Genomic DNA, 22172 nt, shown 5'->3' on the forward strand with positions numbered 1-22172 from the left:
GTGCCCCTTCTCCCAACTCAGCCTCCCTGAGCCTTGCTTCCTGTCCTGCAGGTGTCTTACTACAACCAGGCTACCCCTGGCGTTCTCAACTATGTGACCACCAATGTGACCGGCCTCTCCTCTGAGTTCTACACCACCGTCAAGGCTTGTGAGCAGTTCCTCTTGGACAACCGGAATGATCTGGCCCCCAGCCTCCAGACCCTCTAGGTGCTGCAGTGACCACATTAGGCCCACTCCCACTCCATCCTGCCCTAAGGACTTGCATACAATGTGTGGAGGAAGGTGGGCATTTATTTCATCCAGCCTCCCCATGGGAAGCCTTGACCCAGGGTCCGCCAGCCCAGCACCACTGGGCGATCAGTTTTTACCAACATCTGCCAGCAAGTCCTCACGGTACCCCTGGGGCAGCCTGTAGTAGACTCGGGTCCTGTCCACAGCCCTGGCTGCCAGCAATGCTGCCCGCACAGCTGTGTAGCTGCCCCTGGCAGGGCTGTGCCCCACTGTGACGGTGGCCCGGGGGGAGGCTGACAGCAGCCTGGCTACGGCTCCAGCCGTGCTCTGGCCCAGCATCCCGGCCTGCAGCTGGAAGGACACAGGTTGCCAGAGCCCCTGGCACAGTTCCAGCATATCTGTGAGCAGCTCCTCCCTGTAGCCACTGCCCAGCACTTCCTCAGGCCAGCCTGGTGCCACAGTCACATGGGGGAAAAACTCAGCCACAGCTGTAAGCAACTCTCTGCCAGCCACATGGCCAGGGACCACAAAACTCCCATGGGAGACTGTGGCCCCAACCCACACGGGCCGAGGCAGGAGGTCAAGGATGGAGAGGTGCTCCAGCATAGCCAAGGATGGCCGGAGAGCTGTGGGCTCTTCTATGTGCAAATGGATGCCCCAGTGTCCAGGGCGCGTGGCCAGCTGCAACAGGCATGACTCCAGTGTCAGGACAGGGCCACCTGGGGCACTCACAATGGGCACAGGGTCCCTGGTTGCAGTTTCCTGGAGGCTAATGTTCAGCAGGATCATGCCTTCTCTGTCTGGAAGAGGCAACAGCATCAGGGTCAGATTATCATGGGGCGCCAGAGTCCCTTGTTAAAGAGGCAGTGAGGGCTTATGGGGACACCAAGGTGGAGGGGCTGGTGTCTCACCTGTCAACCCTGTTCTGTGCTCCAGGTGGAAGGGCTGCTTTCTAAAGGTGCCTGGTGCTCGACAGGCTGACACGATAAACTGCTAGCCCAGCTCTGGGCCTTTATCTGCGACTGAGCCCTGGGGCTTGTGCCCACCTCTCCCACAACATGATATGGCTGAGGACTCAAGGGTGCTGGTCTGAAGGTGGGGAGCCCTGTGCTCCTGACACCACTGTATTCCCTCTCCTCCTGCCCCACTTGTATCCAGCATGCGGCTTAAATTCACCCATGTTGCCATGGTAACAGACCCTCACCCCAAGCTTAGGACACCCTTGCAGTTTAGCTAGGAGCACCAGTTTTGTAGGCAGACCTTACCTGGGAGGGTAACTGCTACTGTCCTTCCATTGCCCTGGACGCCAGGAACCAGCCACTCCACGTCCAGACCATCACCCCCAGGCAGTTGGAGAAGAGGGATCAGGCTGCCTCCAGTGTAGAATATCTGCTTCCGTGTGGCATTCACTGTGGGGCCCCAAGTTGCTGAGATGAAGTGGATGCCACTAAGAGTGCCTTCTGTGTGCCACAGCTCTACATGTACTCTAAGCCTTGCAGCAACTTGCCAGGGTAGCTGTAATTTCCCCATTTTGTATACTACAAGAAGTGACTTGCCACAATCAGTAACAGTTGCTGGGATCAAAACCTAATGGAACCTGATCTGTCTGACCCCAAAATTGGTATCCTTCCCCTCACTTAGGTGGCTCCCAGGGCAGAAATGTGGTCCTCTTTAATAGGTCCTCCTTGAGATGGCTTAACTGCAGGTTCTCCTAGGTTCAGAGTCAAGGCACAAGGGGTTTGGACAGTAGCATCTGGGTCATTGGTTAATGGCTACAATGGAAGGGCTGCCTCTGAAACGTTAGAGTAAGTTGCAGAGGAACTGGGCCACAAGTATATGGGGTTTGGTATTTGCTGAGTTCTGATCTGAGCTGTGCCATGTGCAAGCTGGATGACTGTTATATAAATTCCTTAACTGTCCTGAGCCTCAGTTTCCCTACCTATCTATAAAACGGAATCCCTGCTTCATGGTTATGTGAAGTATAGAATAGCATACCATGGTCTGGCACACAACAGGTGCTCAAAATGATTCCTCCCTTCTGCCCACACAGGATTTCCCCCTTCCAATAGCCCTCCCCCCCAGCTCCGCTCCAGTGCTCCCCTGTGCAGAATCCAGCCCCCCCCCCACCCTCCCCAGTCTCTCTCCTTACAGGCCAGCTGCTTGAACTGCGACAGGACAGGCTCAAAGAGGTCATAGTAGACTTGGTGGACAGCGCAGTTGTCCCGGACATAGAGGAGATCATCCACCGACACAGGGTCCGAGGTGCCCTGCCACAGCGTCAGACTGTACCTGGGGCCCAGAGAGCCAGCTCAGCACCTGCCTGTGCCCAGAGGTGGAGCATCTACCCTCCAGCCTCCCATCACCCACTTCTTCCTGAGCACTACCCCTTCCCAGGGGCAGAAGCAGCCAGAAGGAGTTCAGGAACAATGGCTGAAAGCAGAGGCCCAGAATGAGGCAGGGCGTGGCCTCCCTGCCTCCTCACTTGCAGTGTCTGTTTCTGAGTCCAGTCTTAGGAAAGGAACCAGGGTAAAAGGGGACGGGCACAGCAGGGAGGTCAGACATGAAAAGGGGAAGGGGGCAGCCTCAGGACCCCCGTGGGGAGCCACTGAGGAAGGTAGGGCTGGCCAGCTGGGAGCTGACTGTGGGCTGGGGGCCTCTCAGTCCTTATAGGGCTATTCTGGGGCAGAGATTGCAGGTGCAATCTGGGCAGCCCCAGAAGCACAGCTGGCTCCTATGGGAGCAAGCTGCGGGGAGACAAACATGTCTCAGTATAAACACCTTTCAACGGGCAGACAGAGTCACCCACCAACGGAAGAGCTCTCTCAGTAGAGAGCAGCCTATCACCAGAGACATACAAGCAGAAAGCAGGGGCACTGTAGAGGGTGTGAGCACAGTAGGGGTTGGACCAGATGAACTTTAGGACCCTTCTAGACATGAGCATCTGGGATCTTCCTGGGGGCATCACCGTCTGGGAATGCGTTTGGAATGAGCAGGCTCTGTGACAGAAGCCTGGGAGATTTTACCTCTCAGACTGGCCCAGCAGCCAGCTGAAGTGGGGCCAGGAGGCTCGCACCATGACAGCCCGCACGGGGAAAGTGACCCTCTGAGGCAGCGATCCCACCAGCCCCTGCATCTCCTCCACCATGGCTTGGGTGTACGTGCCATTTGGGAACAGGGGCACGTAGAGAGTGGTCCAGCCCAGAGACAGGGTGGCCGCAGGATACTTCTCTTGGACCAGGGCCAGGAACCTGCAGAGAATCAGAGACACTGGTCTTTCAGAGCTGCGCTGGTCCCTTCCTCTTCTCTGTGGTTCTCCTCACAGGCTAGGAAGTGGCGGGGCCTATTGAATCTGTAATATAAGGGCAGAAGCAGTGTCCTAAAGAGAAGAAGTGGCTGTTCAAGGTCCCCCAAACAGGGTATGAACTTTGAAGTCAGGGAGGTTCAGGTCCTGACTCTGACCTTGAGCAGGCCACTCAACTTCTTTGATTCTCAGAGACAGCATCCTTTCCAGCCAGGGCAGGGCTTCTTAAACATTCTGATATGGACAGAGGTGACTGACTCAGAGCCCAGGTTTGGGGATCTGGCCTCTGCCAGCTGCTCTGAAGTTTCTGAAGTTTCAACTTTTCTTTTTAAATTTTATTTGAATTTTGCCCTGATGCAAAATTTAATAGGCAAATAGTGTTGCCCCTCACCCCCCCAAAAAAACTATGGTATAAAATCAACACTCCAAGACTACAGGCCATATTTATTTTGGGCCATTGGCTACATTTTCTAAACTGCTGCTTTCCAAATGCACCTCAGTTTGAGAAGCACAATAAATGTTGCATGGATGGATTGTTGGCTGGTTGGATGGACAGATGGAGGGAGGGAGAGAGGGATGGGAGAGAGCATGGAGCTTAGAATCAGAAAGGCCTAGGTTTGAATCTTTGCTGTGCCACTTTCTAAAAGTGCATTTAACTTCTAAAAGGTAGTTCCTGTATTAATAAAATAAAAATAGTACCTACCTCATTCTCATTATAAGAGTTAAATGATATTCTGCAAGTAAATGCTTAAAACAGTGCCTGGGACACATAATAAACTTTCAACAAATTGAGTCTCAATTATTGTCAGCTTTCTTGTTGGCAAAATGGGGGGAATAAAATGCTCCTAACCTGGCAGTGCTATGTAAGGATCAAATCAGATATAATCTCTCTTTATGTGGCCTTTCCCTGTAAACTATAGGGCATGGTGTGGCTAGTGTATATGAAGGCTGTTAGTGGCACTATTGGAATTTCAGGAGGGTGGGGGAGGGAGTCAATGTCTTAGACTTTTCTAGCAGGCCAAGTCCTGTGCTGGTCACTGGGGATAGAGATGACTGGCCATGTCTGCCCTCCAGAGTCCACGATGTAGTAGGGGTGACACACCTGTAAGCTGACAGTGACAGCCCAACAAAATTGGCTGTTAGAAGGAAGTATAGGGGCTGAACAGTCTGGGGGAAGCCCCTCAGCAGTCTGGCATGTCAGGGAAGTTTCTGGAGGTGATAATCACTGGGTAGAGGTTTATTAGAAAAGAGAGAAAAGGCATTTGAGGCAGAGGGAACAGCATGTATGAAGACTCAGAGGTGAGACTACATGGTGTTACTGGAGGCAAACGCAACAAAGGTCCCCTGAGGTCCCCTTCCTGTGCTAGATGTTGACCGAAGAGGACTGGACACAGCAGGACAAAGAGGCGAACACTCACTGTGTGGCATTAACCTCAACTGTGAGGGGCACGTTGGGGCCCCTTAGGATATCAGCATTAATCCACATGGGCCTCTGGACTCTGCCGGCCTCTGTCAGCTGCTGCAGGAGGTCCAGGGAGGGACCCACAGCCTTCAGGCTCTTGAAGTCCAGCTTGATGCCTGTGGGGAAGGGGACAAGGACTTTGGGAACTAGTGGAGGAACCAGGAAAACGTGACTGCCTGGGCAGAGAGAGGTAGGGGTGTGTGTGTGTGTGTGTGTGTGTGTGTGTGTGTGTGTGTGTGTGTGTGTGTGTGTGTGTGTGTGTGTGTGTGTGTGTGTGTGTGTGTGTGTGTGTGTGTGTGTGTGTGTGTGTGTGTGTGTGTGTGATGGAGGGGAGTGTGGGCGGGGGGAAGACAGTTGTCAGATCCTGGTGTGTGAGGAAGGCAGAGCTGGCACAGAGATGACAGGCTTGCCTCCAGAAGAGTGAGTTCCCATCTCCAGGGATGAAGCAGAGGCCAGCCAAAGGCTTGGGACCTGGGGCTGGTGCAGTGGGGAATCAAGCACCTGATGAAAAGGGCCTGTGATTCCTGGACAGGGCAGGCTCAGAGGGTCCTAGGCCACCAGAGCCTATAGGGTAGAGGAAGGCAATCTAGGTGGAGGAAGGACTCAGCGTGAACGAGCCGATCCTCTTGAGGGTGGTGAGGAAATGGGATGAAGAGATGGCAGGAGATGAGGCTTGGAAGTTGTAGATAGATGTTGAGAGCCAGGCCAAGGAGATCACACTTTGTCCAGAGGACAATGGGGAGCCATGGAGGGTTAAAGCAGTGGAGTGGCATGACAAATTTGGCCTTTTGGAAAGACCACTTGGGTGTGTGTGTGTGGTAGTGGAGTCAAGGAAGACTCGAGAGGCTGAGTGTGGGGCAGGAAGCCAGTGAGGAAGGGGGTCCAGGAGAGAGATGATATGCTGGGACTGGACTGGGGGGAAGGGGAGGAATAAGGGTTAGAACTGACAGATGCAGCAACTGAGTAGATGTGGAGGACAAGAGAGAGAGAAGCATTAGGGTGATACCCAGGTTCTGACTGTGACTGGCAAAGGGACATGGTGGGGAGGGGTGGAGGTTGACTTTGAGCATGTTGTATCCAATTCTGTGGATCCGTGAGTGAACACCTGAACATGTTGGTACTTTGTAGTTTGCTCTGTACACCTGTCTCACCTGTATATACAGGAGACAACACCTGGACATGCTCTCTGAATCCTCTATCTCACCTGTGTGACCAGGAGAGACCGACCTGGATATACACGTTCACACCCCCCTATCTCACCCAGTCTACTTTGCCTGGGTGCCTGGAATGCTGGGATGGGAAAGCCAAGTAATGAGCAACTCATGGCAGGGACTGGACTTGCCTTCCAGTGAGGGATCCCTGCACCTGCTCCTGAGACCAGAGGGCTGGGGAGCCAGGGAGGGGGCTGAGAGGGGCACTTACCCTTCTGGGAGGAGGCTAGCACGGCCTCCAGCCACTGCTGCAGTGTGTTGTCACTGTAGATGGCCGGGGGGTGGGCCATGATGGGGACCCCTGTCTCATTGGCTGTGTTGAGCCCTTCTACAGTGACATCAGCCTCCAGGACCATGGCATTGCCTGTGGAAGAGGCAGAACTCAGTTTTACTTAAAAAATTTTCTCATCATAAAAGTACAGAAACGCAGCACAAAGAGGAAAACATTCACCCACATTTCCATCATAGTTCACATTTTGATGCATCTTCTCCCATTTATTCCTATGTATAATTTTTACAGTTACTCAGCTACATTTATAGTTTTTTATGTTTTTCATTCAACATTATGACACATTTTCACAATCTTTTAAACATCTCCTTAAAACAGAAAAGTGCCTTCAAATGCCCTGGATGAGGGTGCTCACTGCGATGTATGTGACCATCGCCCTATTCCTGAGACATTTTGGTTGTTTCTAGTGTTTTGCTACTAATAAATAATGGTGCATATTTTATTCTGTTTTTCTGATTATTTCTGTTCTCTCCTTGTGGAATTTGAGTCAGGGCCACACAGGATCATTTTATTTTATTTTATTTTATTTTTACTTATTTACTTATTTAATTTTTATTTTGTCGATATGCAATGTGATTGGTTATTGTGGCCCATCACCGAAACCTCCCTCCCTCCTCCTCTCCCCGCTCCCACCCAAAAATGTCCTTTCTGTTTGCTTGTCATGTCAACTTCAAGGAATTGTAATTGTTATGTCTTCTCCCCCCGGTTTGTGTGTGTGTGTGTGTGTGTGTGTGTGTGTGTGTGAATTTATATATTAATTTTTAGCTCCCACCAATAAGTGAGAACATGTGGTATTTCTCTTTCTGTGCCTGACTCGTTTCACTTAATATAATTCTCTCAAGGTCCATCCATGTTGTTGCAAATGGCAGTATTTCATTCATTTTTATAGCTGAGTAGTATTCCACTGTGTAGATGTACCACATTTTCCGTATCCACTCATCCGATGATGGACATTTGGGCTGGTTCCAACTCTTGGCTATTGTAAAGAGTGCTGGGATGAACATTGGGGAACAGGTATACCTTCGACTTGATGATTTCCATTTTTCTGGGTATATTCCCAGTAGTGGGATAGCTGGGTCATATGGTAGATCTATCTGCAATTGTTTCAGGAACCTCCATACCATTTTCCATAGAGGCTGCACCATTTTGCAGTCCCACCAACAATGTATGAGAGTTCCTTTTTCTCCACAAACTCGCCAGCATTTATCGTTCAGAGTCTTTTGGATTTTAGCCATCCTAACTGGGGTGAGATGGTATCTCAGTGTAGTTTTGATTTGCATTTCCCGGATGCTGAGTGATGTTGAGCATTTTTCATATGTCTGTTGGCAATTTGTATACGTTCCTTAGAGAAATGCATGCTTAGTTCTTTTGCCCATTTTTTAATTGGGTTGCTTGTTTTTTTCTTGTAAAGTTGTTTGAGTTCCTTGTATATTATGGATATTAATCCTTTGTCAGATGTATATTTTGCAAATATTTTCTCCCACTCTGTTGGTTGTCTTTTAACTGTGTTAATTGTTTCTTTTGCTGTGCAGAAGCTCTTAAGTTTGATATAATCCCATTTGTTTATTTTTCCTTTGGTTGCCCGTGCTTTTGGGGTCGTATTCATGAAGTCTGTGTCCAGTCCTATTTCCTGAAGTGTGTCTCCTATGTTTTCTTTAAGAAGTTTTATTGTTTCAGGGTGTATATTTAATTCTTTAATCCATTTTGAGTTGACTTTAGTGTATGGTGAAAGGTATGGGTCTAGTTTCATTCTCCTGAATATTGATATCCAGTTCTCCCAGCACCGTTTGCTAAAGAGGCAGTCTCTTCCCCAGTGTTTAAGCTTGGTGCCTTTGTCAAAGATCAGATGGCTGTAGGTGTGTGGGTTGATTTCTGGATTCTCTATTCTATTCCATTGATCAATGTGTCTGTTTTTATACCAGTACCATATTGTTTTGGTTATTATAGCTTTGTAGTATAGTTTAAAGTCAGGTAGTGTTTTGTCTCCAGCTTTGTTTTTTTTGCTCAGCGTTGCTTTGGCTATGCGTGGTCTTTTGTTATTCCATATAAATGTCTGGCTAGTTCTTTCCATTTCTGAGATAAATGTCATTGGAATTTTGATGGGGATTGCATTGAATTTGTATATCACTTTGGGTAGTATGGACATTTTCACTATGTTGATTCTTCCAATCCAAGAGCATGGGATATCTTTCCATCTTCTTGTATCCTCTCTAATTTCTCTCAGCAGTGGTTTGTAGTTCTCATTATAGAGATTTTTCACCTCCTTGGTTAACTCAATTCCTAAGTATTTTATTTTTTTGGTGGCTACTGTAAATGGGCAGGCTTTCTTGATTTCTCTTTCTGCATGTTCACTATTGGAGAAAAGAAATGCTACTGATTTTTGTGTGTTGATTTTGTATCCTGCTACTGTGCTGTAATCATTTATCAACTCCAAGAGTTTTTTTGTAGAGGCTTTAGGCTGTTCGATATATAGGATCATGTCATCTGCAAACAGGGACAGTTTGACTTCATCTTTTCCAATCTGGATGCCCTTTATTTCCTTGTCTTCTCTGATTGCTCTGGCTAGTACTTCCAACACTATGTTGAATAGGAGTGGTGAGAGTGGGCATCCTTGTCTAGTTCCTGTTCTTAAAGGAAAAGCTTTCAGCTTTTCCCCATTCAGGATGATATTGGCAGTGGGTTTATCATATATGCCTTTGATTATGTTGAGATACTTTCCGTGTATACCTAATTTATAGAGGGTCTTTGAAATGAATGAGTGTTGAATTTTATCAAATGCTTTTTCAGCATCTATAGAGATGATCATATGGTCCTTGTGTTTGATTTTATTAATATGTTGTATCACATTTATTGATTTGCATATGTTGAACCAACCTTGCATCCCTGGGATGAATCCCACTTGATTGTGGTGAATAATTTTATGTATGTGTTGCTGTATTCTGTTTGCTAGTATTTTAGTGAGGATTTTTGCATCTATGTTCATCAAGGATATCGGCCTGTAGTTTTCTTTTTTGGTTATATCTTTACCTGGTTTTGGTATCAGGATGATGTTTGCTTCATAGAATGAGTTTGGGAGATTTGTGTCTGTTTCAATCTTTTGGAATAGTTTGTAAAGAATCAGTGTCAATTCCTCTTTGAATGTTTGGTAAAATTCTGCTGTGAATCCATCTGGTCCTGGGCTTTTCTTTGTTGGGAGCCTTCTGATAACAGCATCAATCTCCTTTATTGTTATTGGTTTGTTCAGATTTTCTACGTTTCCATGGCTCAGTTTTGGGAGCTTGTGTGTGTCCAGAAATTTATCCATTTCCTCCAGATTTTCAAATTTGTTGGCGTATAGTTGTTTATAGTAGTCTCGAATGATTCCTTGTATTTCAGATGAATCAGTTGTAATATCACCTTTTTCATTTCTAATTTTTTGTTATTTGAATCTTCTCTCTTCTTTTTTTTGTTAGCCATGCTAATGGTTTGTCAATTTTATTTATCTTTTCAAAAAACCAACTTTTTGATTCATTGATCTTTTGTAGTATTTTTTGGGTTTCAATTTCATTAAGTTCTGCTCTGGTCTTAATGATTTCTTTCCATCTGCTGACTTTAGGTTTGGATTGTTCTTGTTTTTCTATTTCTTTAAGGTGAAGTGTTAGGTTGTTCACTTGCCATCTTTCCATTCTTGTGAGGTGAGCATTTAATGCAATAAATTTCCCCCTTAGTACTGCTTTTGCAGTATCCCACAGGTTTTGGTATGAAGTATCATTATTTTCATTAGTTTCAATAAATTTTTTGATTTCCTGTTTGATTTCTTCTTGGACCCATATGTCATTAAGTAGAATGCTGTTTAATTTCCATGTGTTTGTATAGTTTCCAGAATTTCATTTGTTATTGATTTCTAATTTTAATCCATTGTGGTCTAAGATAATACATGGGATAATTCCAATTCTTTTGAATTTGTTGAGACTTGACTTGTGACCTAATATGTGACCCTGGAGAATGATCCATGTGCTGATGAGAAGAATGAATATTCTGAGGTTGTTGGATGGAATGTTCTGTAGATATCTGCCAATTCCAATTGGTCTAGAGTATTGTTTAGATCTTGTGTTTCTCTGCTGATTCTTTGCCTAGATGATCTGTCCAATATTGACAGTGGGGTGTTCAGGTCCCCTGCTATTATGGTATTAGTGCCTATTTCCTTCTTTAGGTCTAATAGAGTTTGTTTTATAAATCTGGCTGCTCCAACATTAGGTGCGTATATACTTATGATTGTTATGTGTTCTTGATGGGTCAATCCTTTTATCATTACGTAGTGTCCCTCATTGTCTCTTTTTATGGTTTTTATACTCCAGCTCATTTTTCTTTTCTGTTTGCATGGTAAATCTTTTTCCATCCTTTCACTCTTAGTCTATGTGAGTCTTTTTGGGTGAGGTGGGTCTCTTGAAGGCAGCATATAGTTGGGTCCTCCTTTTTAATCCTGTCAGCCAGTCTGTGTCTTTTGATTGGGGAATTTAATCCTTTTACATTAAGAGTTGTTATTGAAAAGTGTTGATTTATTCCTAGGATTTTATTGATTATTGTTTGGTTGTCTTAGGTGTCGTTTGTTCCTTGCTTTCTGATTTACTGTTTGTTTTCTGTGTTTGTTGGTTCCTTGGGTTGTAGATAGCCTTTTTGTTTTTTTGTTTTCTCTTCGTGAGTGCCATTTTTATTATACTAGTGGGTTTTGATTTTTCTTGGGTTTTTATGGCAGTGGTAGTTATTTTTCAGGAACCAAACCCAGTACTCCCTTGAGAATTTCTTGTAAGGGTGGTCATGTGGTGGTGAACTCCTGCAATTTTTGTTTGTCTGAGAAAAATACTATTTGCCCTTCATTTCGGAAGGATAGCCTTGCAGGGTAGAGTATCTTGGCTGGCAATCTCTGTCTTTTAGTATTTTGAATATATCATCCCATTCCTTTCTGGCTTTTAGGGTTTGTGATGAAAGTCTGATGTTAGCCTGATTGGGGCTCCCTTATAAGTGATTTGATGCTTCTCTCTTGCAGCTTTTAAGATTCTCTCTTTGTCTTTGAGTTTTGCCAACTTGACTATAACATGTCTTGGAGAAGACCTTTTTGGGTTGAATACGTTTGGAGACCATTGAGCTTCCTGGATCTGAAGATCTGTGATTTTTCCTATACCTGGGAAGTTTTCTGCCACTATTTTGCTGAATATGTTTTCAATGCAATCTCCATTTTCCTCCCCTTCTGGAATACCCATGACTCGGATATTTGAGCGCTTAAGGTTGTTTGTTATCTCTCTCAGATTTTCCTCAATGCCTTTGATTTTTCTTCTTCTTCTTTTTTTTTATCTGCTTGTGTTATTTCAAACAGCCCATCTTCAAGTTCAGAGGTTCTCTCTTCAACTTCCGCAAGCCTGCTGGTTAAACTCTCCGTTGTGTTTTTTATTTCGCTGAATAACTTCTTCAGTTTGGCAAGTTCTGCTACATTTTTTTTTCAGGGCATTGATTTCCTTGTACATTTCTTCTTTCAGGTCCAACACAGGGTCATTTTAAAGCTCATGCTGACATATTACTTTCCAGAAAAGTTGCTCTGACTCATATTCCCACCTGGAGAACCTAAGATTGCCCATGTCACTGCATCCTTACCAGCACTGAGCATTGTTGTTTTTATCTTTTAACCTCATGCAGTTAACTCCGTCTGGCAGACACCATCTGTTCCTTTCCTTCAGTTCAGCCTAGTAGGGAGCAGAATCTGGAGGACCTTGCATGGGGACACTAGAATTCGAGGACTGTAGTGGAGGGAGGGGTCATTTTCTGCCCATTCGCATCACAGACAGTTGGCATGAGAAGGGGCCTTTTCTCCTGGTTTACTCATAGCCTCCTGGCCATTCCTCTCGCCTCTAGCACTGCTCCCTTGCAAATCTATTCTCTATATAGACACTAGCGTGAGGGTTCTAAACACCTATCTCACCATGTTACTTATTATTAAAGAAAAAACACCAGAAAACCCACCCATTGCCCTGAGAATCAAATCCAGACCCCTTACCACACAGTCTTTGCAGTCTGCACGTGCAAGCCCTGCCAAGTTTTCCAGTATCATCTCATGTCCCTCCCTCCCTCATTCTTTTTACTTATTTATTTTTAGATTTTATTTTATTTTGTCAATATACAATGTGGTTGATTATTGTGGCCCATTACGGAAACCTCCCTCCCTCCTCCCCCTCTCCCCCTCCCCCCCTCCCTCATTCTTTAGGTTCCAGCCACTCCTGTTTCTTTGACTTTAATATGCACATAGATCCCCTGGGAACTTTTAAAATGCAGGTTCTCATCAGTAGATCTGGGATGGGGCCCGAGATGCTGCATTTCTAACAGGTGATGCCCATGCAGCTGGTCTAGGGACCATACTTTGAGTAGCAAGGCTCTAATTTGTCTCGTCCTCCCCATTGCTGGATGTTGCCTTGTGACACTCTTCCCTCAATAGCGTCACTAGGCCATGTCCTCCTTGTCCTTTAGTATTGCCTTAAAATATCACTTCCTCAAGGAAGCACCCCAAACCCAGTCTAAGTTAGGTCACCCTGCTTCTTGTTGTCAGAGAAATCCACACTTCTTCTTTCAGTGCTCGGACCCAGGTCATGTAATTGCCTGCTCAGCATCAGGAGAGCAGGGTTTGGGTCTGATCACTTGAGTGCCCAGTGCCTATATGGCACCAGGCCTAACAGACGTGCTTCAACATGGTTGTTGATTGATAAACAGAGGTGAAAGAGCTCACCTTACATCCTGGAGAACCTTAGCAGATTTCTCTAAAATCTAGGTGCATGGATTTCCAGGAGGGGAAGGTACTGAGCTTTTGCACCATCCCGTTCCATCCTCATGTTATAATCTGCTGCCCCAGCGCTGATCTTGGATGATCCTAGGGCAGCAGGTCCTCTTTGCCTTACTTCTGGCCTTTCCCCCCCAGGTAAGAGTCTTCCCTCTCTGTCCTGCTCCCTCATCAGGGGAGAAGGCTCTCTGTCCTCCTTTTCACTAACATCCAGCGATCACCCATGCCATCAGAGATCCCTCAAGCAGCAGCAAACTGGCCCCACCCCACCTGCGATAGCCTTGCCCCTGCTGACCACCAAGCCTGCCTCCTCTGAGAAGTCCTCCCAGCCACCCATTCATTCATTTGGCAAACTTTTCCCAGACACTTACTCCCAGGCCCTCAGGCATGGTGACCTTGTAGACATAAGAGCTGGAGGCCTGGCGCCCAGGACTTGTTCTGCTGCAGACCTACTGTGTGGCCTTGGACAAGATCCTCTCCCACTCTGGACCCCAGTTTCTTCATCTGAAATGGAGGGAGTTTTCTTGAGCAGTGTCAACAAGGGTGGTCCTGAGGCCAGCAGCATCAGCATTGCCTGAGAACTTACCAGAAATGCAAATGCTTGGGCCCCACCCCAGATCCACTGAATCAGAGACGCTGGGATGGGACAGCACCCATGTCTTCTGAAGCATGCTCAGGGACCATTCCCTTCATCTTCTATGGCCACTGCTTCAGCGTTTACCTGCACTTTCCTGACCATTACCTATCGAGCTTCCCAATAGTCCCAAAGGAGAGGGTGTTTCCCTGTTGTCCTGGGTGTTGAGCACAGTGTGCTGGCTCAGAGCATGGATTCTAGAACCGACTGCCCCAGGCTCCTATGTTGGCATAACCACTTTCAGACAGTGTAACCTTGGGTAAGCCGCCTAACTTCTCTGAGCTATTGTTTTTATTCTGTAAATGGTACCCATGAAACAGGTTGCATGGTAGTCCCAGGAGAATCCATGGGTAAATGTGTGTGTATGTCCCACACAGTGAGCTGTCACTGACTCGTTGCTATAATCTTGAACCTGAGACTCAAGAGGAGTTACACAATCTACTCAGGTGTTCCTGTTTGTTTTTAGCAGCACTGGGCCTCTCACTCAGATCTGGCTTCCTTAGGCTTGGAGGGCAAAGGCCTCCTTAGGACAGGGCACCTGACAAGTGCAGGGAGGGGAGCTACGAGGCAGGGCAGTACAGTGATAGCTCTAGAATCAGATGTCTGGTTCAAACTCTAGGCTGATCAGCTGTGCCACCTTGAGCCAGTCACTTCACCCCTCTGGGTGTTCATTTCCTCACGTGGAGGAAGACAGAACATGTATGTAGCTTCACAATGCCACCTTAACCACAGTGTCTTATCCTTGCCTCTGCTCTCCCTCCCTTTCTTCAATCCCCCCGCCTGACCTGCTCTAGTCTTAGCAGCTGGACTTACTGCTCAGAGCCTCTTGCATCTCTTCCTGGCTGTTGGCTGCATGGTACCAGGTGACAAGCAGGCCATCCCGGTGGCTGATCTGGCCCAGGCTCAGCAGATAGTCCAGCATGTCCGCATCAGGGTGGCAGGACCCGTTCTGCTCACAGCCTGGAATGAATGCCGAGGGAGCTGTTAGCATCAACCTTGCCCCAGCCCAAGACTCCTGGCCTGGGCTCCCAAGTGTGCCCAGCATGCGACCTCGCAGAGAGACAGTGAGCCCCAGTAATTAGTGCTGCAAGAAAGGGAAATACATGGGCTCCTAGGGCAGTCAGGAAAATGGGGTGTTCATAGAGAAGGGAACATATAAGGGGGGCCTTGAAGGATGGATGTAAATTGACAGAAAGCGGGGAATAGATTATTCTAGACAGAGGCAACAGCACAAGAAAAGGCTTGGCCACAGGAAAGAGTGTGGCTCCTAAAGGAATGGCCATTGGCCTGGTGCAGATGGAATACTACAGAGAAGTGGAATAGGGCAAGAATGGAAAGGAGAGCTGGGATCAGATTGTAAGTGGCCTTAACCACCAGCAAAGGAGTTGGGCATGTACAGTGAGTGGCGTGTGTGTAGAAAGATCTCACTGGCTGCAGAGCGAGCATGGGCTGGTGGCCGAGGAACTATGTGGGAGGGGAAGGCCACCACAGGGCCCCAGGAGGAGAACCCAGGCCTCAGAGGGCATGGCCAGCAGGATGGAGGGCAGAGGGTGGGAAGGCAGCACCCTCAAAGCTCAGGACCCAAGAGCACAGGCAGGAGGCAGAGGGAGAGGTGGAGGCCGCTCCCAGCAGCAGAGGGTGTAGGCAAGAGCAGGTGTGGGCTATAGCTGGTGAGTTCTGCTCAGTCTGCTGAGTTTGAGGTGTCCATGTGACACTCAAGAAGGAACGTCTGTCCTGGGCTGAAGGCTGAGATCTGGTGGTCTTCAGGTAACTGATGAAGGCAAGGGAAGTTAAAGGGACCCTCTGCTGGGGATGGTGGGGTTGGGGGATGGAAGAGGCAAATAGAAATGTGGATGGGCAGTGAGTCTTCATGGGAGTGGTGGACAGGAGAAGCGCCCATTAGAGCTGTCCATGGAGGACAGAGCTCGGGCAAGGAGAAGGAATGAACCATAGGGAGGCCAATCAAGACTGCATGAGAGGGAGGCACCTACCTGGATGGGAGTAGTGCTGCAAGGTGAAGATTGGGACCAAGACAATGAGGAATGCCAGAGCCAAACTGGTGATGCCGGCAAGTAACCTTGCAGTAGGGCTGTCCAAGTACTTCTTCCTAAAGGCCATGATGACTCTCTCTGGGAAATGCCTCCCAACTCCTCACAGCCCAGAGGAGGTTCCCTGAAGCTCCCTGCAGTGGGATTGGGTGGGGGGCAGGAGACTCCAGCAGCACCGAATTCCCTCCCAGATCTGGCAGCTCACAGCCCCAGAATGTCCCAGTGTGGAGACAGCTCCCGAAGCTCCGCCTCCCTCCCCCGCCCTGCTCCTTCCCCTCACCCTCCCACGATCTTAACAGGTCAAGCAGAAAATCCTGCCACCTTCAAAATGAACTTTGAGCACAGTAAGAGGCAGCAGAGGATGTTGGACTGAGCCCCCACCCACCGCCTGTCTGCCCCTCTCTGGTTCTCATTTTCCCCCTGTGTAAAAGGAAGCAGCTAGGCTGGGTGACCTCTAACTTCCTTCTCTCTTCTCACTTTAGGGGGTCTTCCGCCCTGCTCCAGGGCATCCCGCAGATCAGGCCAGGGTTGGTGACAAGAACAGATTAGATCCACTTGAGGACGTGTGTTTTCCTTCCATCCCAGATTGCGGCTGATAGATTATCTACCCAGGATTGAAACAGATAGTCCTGGGTTACTGCAGGCCACTCCTGGGCCAGCGAGTCCTCGGGAAAGGAGTAGAGTCACCACCTCACACAGAGCGAGTTCTAGGGCCCCCAGGGGGAAGCAAATTAGAAGTTGTCCCTATTCCAGGGACCCTAAGGTTTAAATAAATTCAAGTATCACTTGTAGCATGCACAGGAACTTCAGTTTAGAGAGGTTCATAGAGAAATCCAGCAAGGCACTTGGTGACTGATTCAAGTGTGTATGTTGTTAAATAAAAATTATAGGAGAAAGTGGATCCCTAGACCAGCCAGCTGCCAAAAAGGAAAAAAAAAAAAAAATTATAGGAGGACGTTGTTTTGGACTAAGCTCCTGCACAAGGCCTAATGGACCAGACTAGAATTAAAATGGAGTCACCCTTGCTAAACATCACCAAAGCTAAACTGAGTTGTTTGACTTTTTAAGAAATCAGCAGAGAGATTACAATGTCCCAAACAGCCACTTTAAATCTTCAAGAGGCAGGACAATGAAGCTTCCTCTGCTTTATTCCTTCCACAAAAAGGACAGCCTGAGGTAACCTGATGTTCACCGATCAGTTATTTTGCCATTGTTCTGTCTCCCTGTCCCCACCTTACAAGGAAAGCAACGTTTGAGCCAAAGCAAACAAACAAAAACAAAGCAAGGAGAGTAACTTTGAAATGACTCCTCTGCTTTCTGTTCGTGTTAATGCTTTCTTCAGCCTTTTTCTGTCTATACAGGCAAACTCTTCTGCTCAGCTCATCAAACACTTATTCGATTTTATGGGATGAAGTGTTGTCCTATTCTGGAATCTCACTACAGCAATTGAGATCTTTCACTAAACTTGTCATCTTGTCCTCTGACAGGTTGTGTGGATGTCTAGAATGTGTCCAGGTGGGCAGATGGAGGGACACTTGGGGATGGAGGGTCAGGTTGGGAGGGCGTTTGCTTCAGGCCATGTAGGGACTGTGGGTCATCCCTGAGCCACTGCCCAGGAGGGAACTGGATATAGAGGTCTGGGGCTCAGGGCTAAAGGCAAAGGGAGAAAGGGGTGGAGGCAGACCTCTGGGGACCACTGACATTAAGGGACAGGTGGAAGAAGAGAACTCAGTGGTAGAGAGGGGCCAGAACGGGGAGGGGGGCCCAGGAGCCAATGGAAGGGTCACTTCAAGAAGAAAGGGGTGGTCAGCTGTGCCTGGGCCTGCTAAGGACAGCAAGGGGCCCCTGGACTTGACAGTAAGAAGAGCGATAGTGATGTTGGCAAGGACAGTGTCCAGAGATCTGTGTGGAGCATGGGGATGGACGGGGAGGCAGAGCCTGTCCAGAGGGGCTGCAGGTGCAGGAGGGAGAGGCTGTGGGGCAAGTGAGGGTGAGAGTGGGAGGACCCAGGGCACAGAGGCTGCTGTCCTGGCAGGGTGCAGAGGAGGGTGGGCCCAGCCAGTGTTGAGTTTGGGGTGCTGGGAGGGAGGTGGGTGAGGAGATGGGGTGAAGGGGGACGGTGAGGGGAGGTTTGACGAGTGGAGGTTTGAGGACAGGGAGGTTCTGTGGGCTGGTCGGGGCATGTGGCTTACAGGGATCTAGGGAGACCCAAGCTGTGAGCTGCCAGACAGGGAGGACTTGAAGACACGCCTGTCCAACAGCCCCTCCATCCCCATTGTGCACTCAGGGAAAGGCGAGTCTGTGATGGGCCACCCCGAGGCAGAGCCAGCCCTGGAACCCCAGACCGCACACTCTTATTTCCCTCAGCCTCTGGAGAAGGGGAGCTCTTTTCTATCTGGGTTTTAGGCTCATTCTTCAAATCACTCAACAAACCCTTTCTGAGCTGCTGCTCTGGGCTGGGCCCTGGCTAAGTGTCAGGGCTGCAGGCTCCAGGGGGCAGGCTACCGAGTGCGCCACGGGCTCGGCCCCACAATGGCATTTTAAAAAACACAAATTTATTGTCCTACAGTCCTAGAGGTCAAAGCCTGCAATAGGTTTCAGTGGGCTAAGACCAAGATATTGGTAGGGCTGAGTTCCGTCTGAAGTGTCTGGGGGGGTAATTCGTTTCCTTGCCTTTTCTAGCTTCTAGAGTCTGCCTGCATTCCTTGGCTCATAGCCTTATTCCTATACATTCAAAACCAGCAAGGTTGGGCCAAGTCCTTTCCATACTGCTCCCTCTGCTCTCTCTACTGCTTTTCTTCCGCTTACGAGGTTCCTTATGATTACACTGGACTCTTTCAGATAATCCTGGATAATCTCCCATCCTAAATTCAGCTAATTAGCAAAGTTAGGATTCCATCGGCAATCCTAATTCCCTTTGCTATGTAGAGTAACATATTTACAGGCTCCAGAAATTAGGATGTGCACATCTTTGGAGGGCAATTCTGCCTTCACAGTGGGGGTTGGTTTTTGCTTCTCTTTTTAATGGTTGGGGCCATGCTGCTTGAGGGAGGCAGTACAGCTTGAACATGCAGGCCCTGGGCTGCCTATATTCTCTTTCAGCCCTGATATGTGCCAGCTGTATGACGTGGGCAAGCATTTCACCTTTCTGTGCCTCAATTTCCTCATTTGTAACCTTGTAGGATTGCCAGAAGTTTAAATGAATTAACCTATGTAAATCACTTAGGACTGTACCTGGCACAAACTAAGTGCTTGTTAAGGATTAGCTGTTAATGTATATATATGTACAACTTAAAAATATGTTTGTATCCCTTTTTCACATAGGTCATAGGAGCAGTTCCCTACATGATTGCAATTTTCATCTTTAACAGATGCATGAGATCTCATTAAATGGCTGTTTCGGTGGTTTATTGAACCATTGCTTACCATGTTGGACACCTGGATTGTTTCAATCTTTTACCTTTATGCAAATACTTCAGTGAGTGTCTCCAGCCACTTTCCTGATCACGTTCTTAGGTAAGATTCCCAGCAGTGGAATCACTGCGTCAAAGAATAAGCACATTTTGAAGGATTTTGGGTGCTCGCCTTGGCAGCACATATGCTAAAATTGGATTAGCATGGCCCCTGCAGAAGGATGACACAGAAATTCATGAAGCGTTCCATAAAAAGTTGAAAAGTAAATTAAATAAATAAACAAGGGCTTTTGGAATCTGCTGTTGAATTTAATTCTTAAAGGTTTGCACCAACTTAGAGCTGCCCTGGCAGGGCTGGGTGGGTTTACTCAGTAGAAATGGGAAGAGACAGTGTCACTCCAGATAATGGGCGGAATGACCAAAGGCTTGGGGTGAGAAAGCTCAGAGTACCCATAAGGGGACAGGGTAGAAGGCCCATTTGGTTGGGTCATGAGGTCTGCTTGGGACCTCTCCCAGGTGAGAGATAGGTGGGAGAAAAGGCTGGAGGGCAGGGCTAGCAAGTCACGGAACAGTCATGTCTGATTCAGCTAATGTCACGCTGGTTCTTGAGAAGTTTATGACATACTTGGGTCTGTGCTTCAGGAGAACAAATCTGCTGGGGCATGGGATGAACCAGGGAAATGCTAATTGGGAAGAAGGGAGACAGTGAAGAGGCTCTTGCTAAAAGCCAAGAAAGACTGGAATTAGGTGGGGGGCAGTGAAAATGGAACGGGGGCAACAGGTGTGGGTACTTTCAGGAAGGAACATTTTGGACCTGGAAAAGGTAGCATGCATGTGGGGGTGGGAGGAGATGGGGGAAAAGCCAAAGGGGTCTTGCTGGGAGTTTTCAGCCTGAGTATCTGTGAAAATCAAGAAATGGGAGGACTAGTTGGTGAGCTTACTTGGTTAGAGTGTGATGCTGGTGACACCAAAATCCAGGGTTTGATCCCTGTATTGGCCAGCTGCCAAAAAAAAAAAGAAGAAAGAAAGAAAAAAAGAAACACTGATGGAAATAGGGAGTCAGGAGGAGGAATAAGTTTTGTGGGAAGGAGATTACCTCAGTTTGAAGCCTACTGAGTCTGAGGGTCCTGAGAGCCATCCACGTATATAGGTAGTGGCCACACCTGGGGCTGGAAGTATAGATGTGGGAGCTGTTAGCCCTGGGTCAGAGCGTGCTCGGATTCATCCTTTGCTCTTCCCTTGTGCAGTACTGAACAGCTCGCCAGCTGCCTATAGCTGACGGGGCACGGGCAGAAGCTTGGAGAGAGAGGAGAGGGGAGGCAGACTATTTCATCAGCTGATTAGGGAATTAGATAGAATCTCAAAGTGTCATCCATAAATTAGCATGGAGAAACAAACAAAGAAGACGGAGAGAAGGGCTAACATGCATCTAATCAGAGTTGCAGGAGAGAGCAGAGGAGGAATGGAAAAAAGGCAGTACTTTCCAATATTTCTGGAAAAATTTTCAAAATTGCTGATCAACACCAATCCCCAGATTTATTTTTATTTTTATTTTTTTAAAAGATGACCAGTAAGAGGATCTTAACCCTTGACTTGGTGTTGTCAGCACCACACTCTCCCAAGTGAGCCACGGGCTGGCCCCAATCCCCAGATTTAGAAATCACAATGAATCCCAGGTAGGAAAAATAAGAAGAAACCCATGTCTATTGCGTAGTGAAATTGCAGAACACCAAAGCAGAAGATCTCAGAAGCAGCCAGAAAGAATAGATTGATCATCAAAAAGGTGGCAGAGTGACTTCTCAACAGAATTGATGGAAGCCAGAAAGCAGTGGAATATTACCTTTGATGTGCTAAAGCAAAATAACAGACACTGTAGAGTCTGACATGCAATGAAAAAAAAAATTATTTTATTTTATATATATATTTGGTGGCTGGCCAGTACAAGGATCTGAACCTTTGACTTTGGTGTTATAACACTGTACTTTCACCTGATAGATATAACCAGCGCCATTTTAGGCAAGGCCATGCACAAAATGGCCACCAACCCCTCCCTGCTTCCCTTTACAAGAAGCCTCATGACTTGGGTGGAATAGAAACCATTTAGCTTCCTCATGGGTGCAATGCCCCTCCCTCGCAATGCGCCTCCTTGACTGCTTCAGCCAGCCCTTGGCGCCCTACGGCCCATATAAGCCCTCCCACCCCAATGATGGTTGCTGCCCTCCATTTTGAGTGCAGCCTGGCAGATTCTTTTCCCACGTTTCGGCTCACTTTCTTTGATAACGAACTGGCCAGCCCTGAAAATATTTTTAAGAATGAGAATGAAATGGAGATTTTTATTTTTTAGCAAATAAAACTAAAAGAGTTTACCACTAACAAACTCTTATTAAGGATATTATAAAAGCTATTTTTCAGGCAGAAGGAAATTGATCCCAGATGGAAGCATTATTGGGCCCAAGTCTGGCTGCCTGCCCCCTTTCAAAAGCAAACCATTCAAAAGTCAAATGTTGGTGAAAATGGAAGTTGGCTTTTATTCAGGAATATCGGTGACCTGAGGAGAGATGTTAGGTTCACCCATCTCTCCAGTAAACCTGAAGGAGAGTGGCCAGACTAAAGCCATCTCCAAGACTCAGATTTATTGAGTGGTTTTAAATAGGGGGCTGAGGGAATGGAATGTGGGGAATGGAAAGCAGGAGGCAGGGGCTTCATGCAAGGTCTCAGGTGCAAAGTCTCACCAAGACTGTCTCTGGTTTCTGCTCCCGTCCTTGCTGTTATCTCAGGGTC

At 47.5% G+C, this 22172-nt stretch overlaps 2 protein-coding genes and 1 pseudogene across 2 annotated transcripts in view; 2 read left to right on the forward strand and 1 right to left on the reverse strand.

Moving 5' to 3' along the window:
- Positions 1–4293, forward strand: part of ACOT11 (acyl-CoA thioesterase 11) — a 52688-nt gene extending 48395 nt beyond the window's left edge. The window contains exon 16 of the mRNA XM_063105358.1: positions 52–4293. Within this exon, the coding sequence (XP_062961428.1) occupies positions 52–207 (156 nt within the window). The 3' untranslated portion in view covers positions 208–4293. The remainder of the gene's footprint in view (positions 1–51) is intronic.
- On the reverse strand, positions 358–16048 carry FAM151A (family with sequence similarity 151 member A). Its single transcript, XM_063105755.1, has 8 exons — positions 15922–16048; positions 14744–14890; positions 6417–6569; positions 4951–5110; positions 3255–3479; positions 2381–2520; positions 1497–1640; positions 358–1031 (listed from the first exon to the last, which is right to left on the reverse strand). Exons 1-8 carry the CDS (start codon positions 16046–16048, stop codon positions 358–360), a joined length of 1770 nt encoding a protein of 589 aa, XP_062961825.1.
- Positions 16049–19555: 3507 nt separating this feature from the next.
- LOC134385339 (U6 spliceosomal RNA) lies at positions 19556–19647 on the forward strand (annotated as a pseudogene).
- Positions 19648–22172: the final 2525 nt, after the last annotated feature.

The sequence above is a fragment of the Cynocephalus volans genome, chromosome 8, assembly GCF_027409185.1.
Source record: "Cynocephalus volans isolate mCynVol1 chromosome 8, mCynVol1.pri, whole genome shotgun sequence".
NCBI classification, from domain to species: domain Eukaryota; kingdom Metazoa; phylum Chordata; class Mammalia; order Dermoptera; family Cynocephalidae; genus Cynocephalus; species Cynocephalus volans.

Bases quoted from the DNA above. Each gene is read 5' to 3' on its own strand.
- FAM151A (XM_063105755.1), bottom strand. From the start codon at position 16,048: ATGGCCTTTAGGAAGAAGTACTTGGACAGCCCTACTGCAAGGTTACTT. The intron at 6,570-14,743 runs GTAAGTCCAGCT...CCTCTTCCACAG, and splicing joins GATGCAAGAGGCTCTGAGCA to GCAATGCCATGGTCCTGGAG. The intron at 3,480-4,950 runs GTGAGTGTTCGC...GATTCTCTGCAG, and splicing joins GTTGAGGTTAATGCCACACA to GTTCCTGGCCCTGGTCCAAG.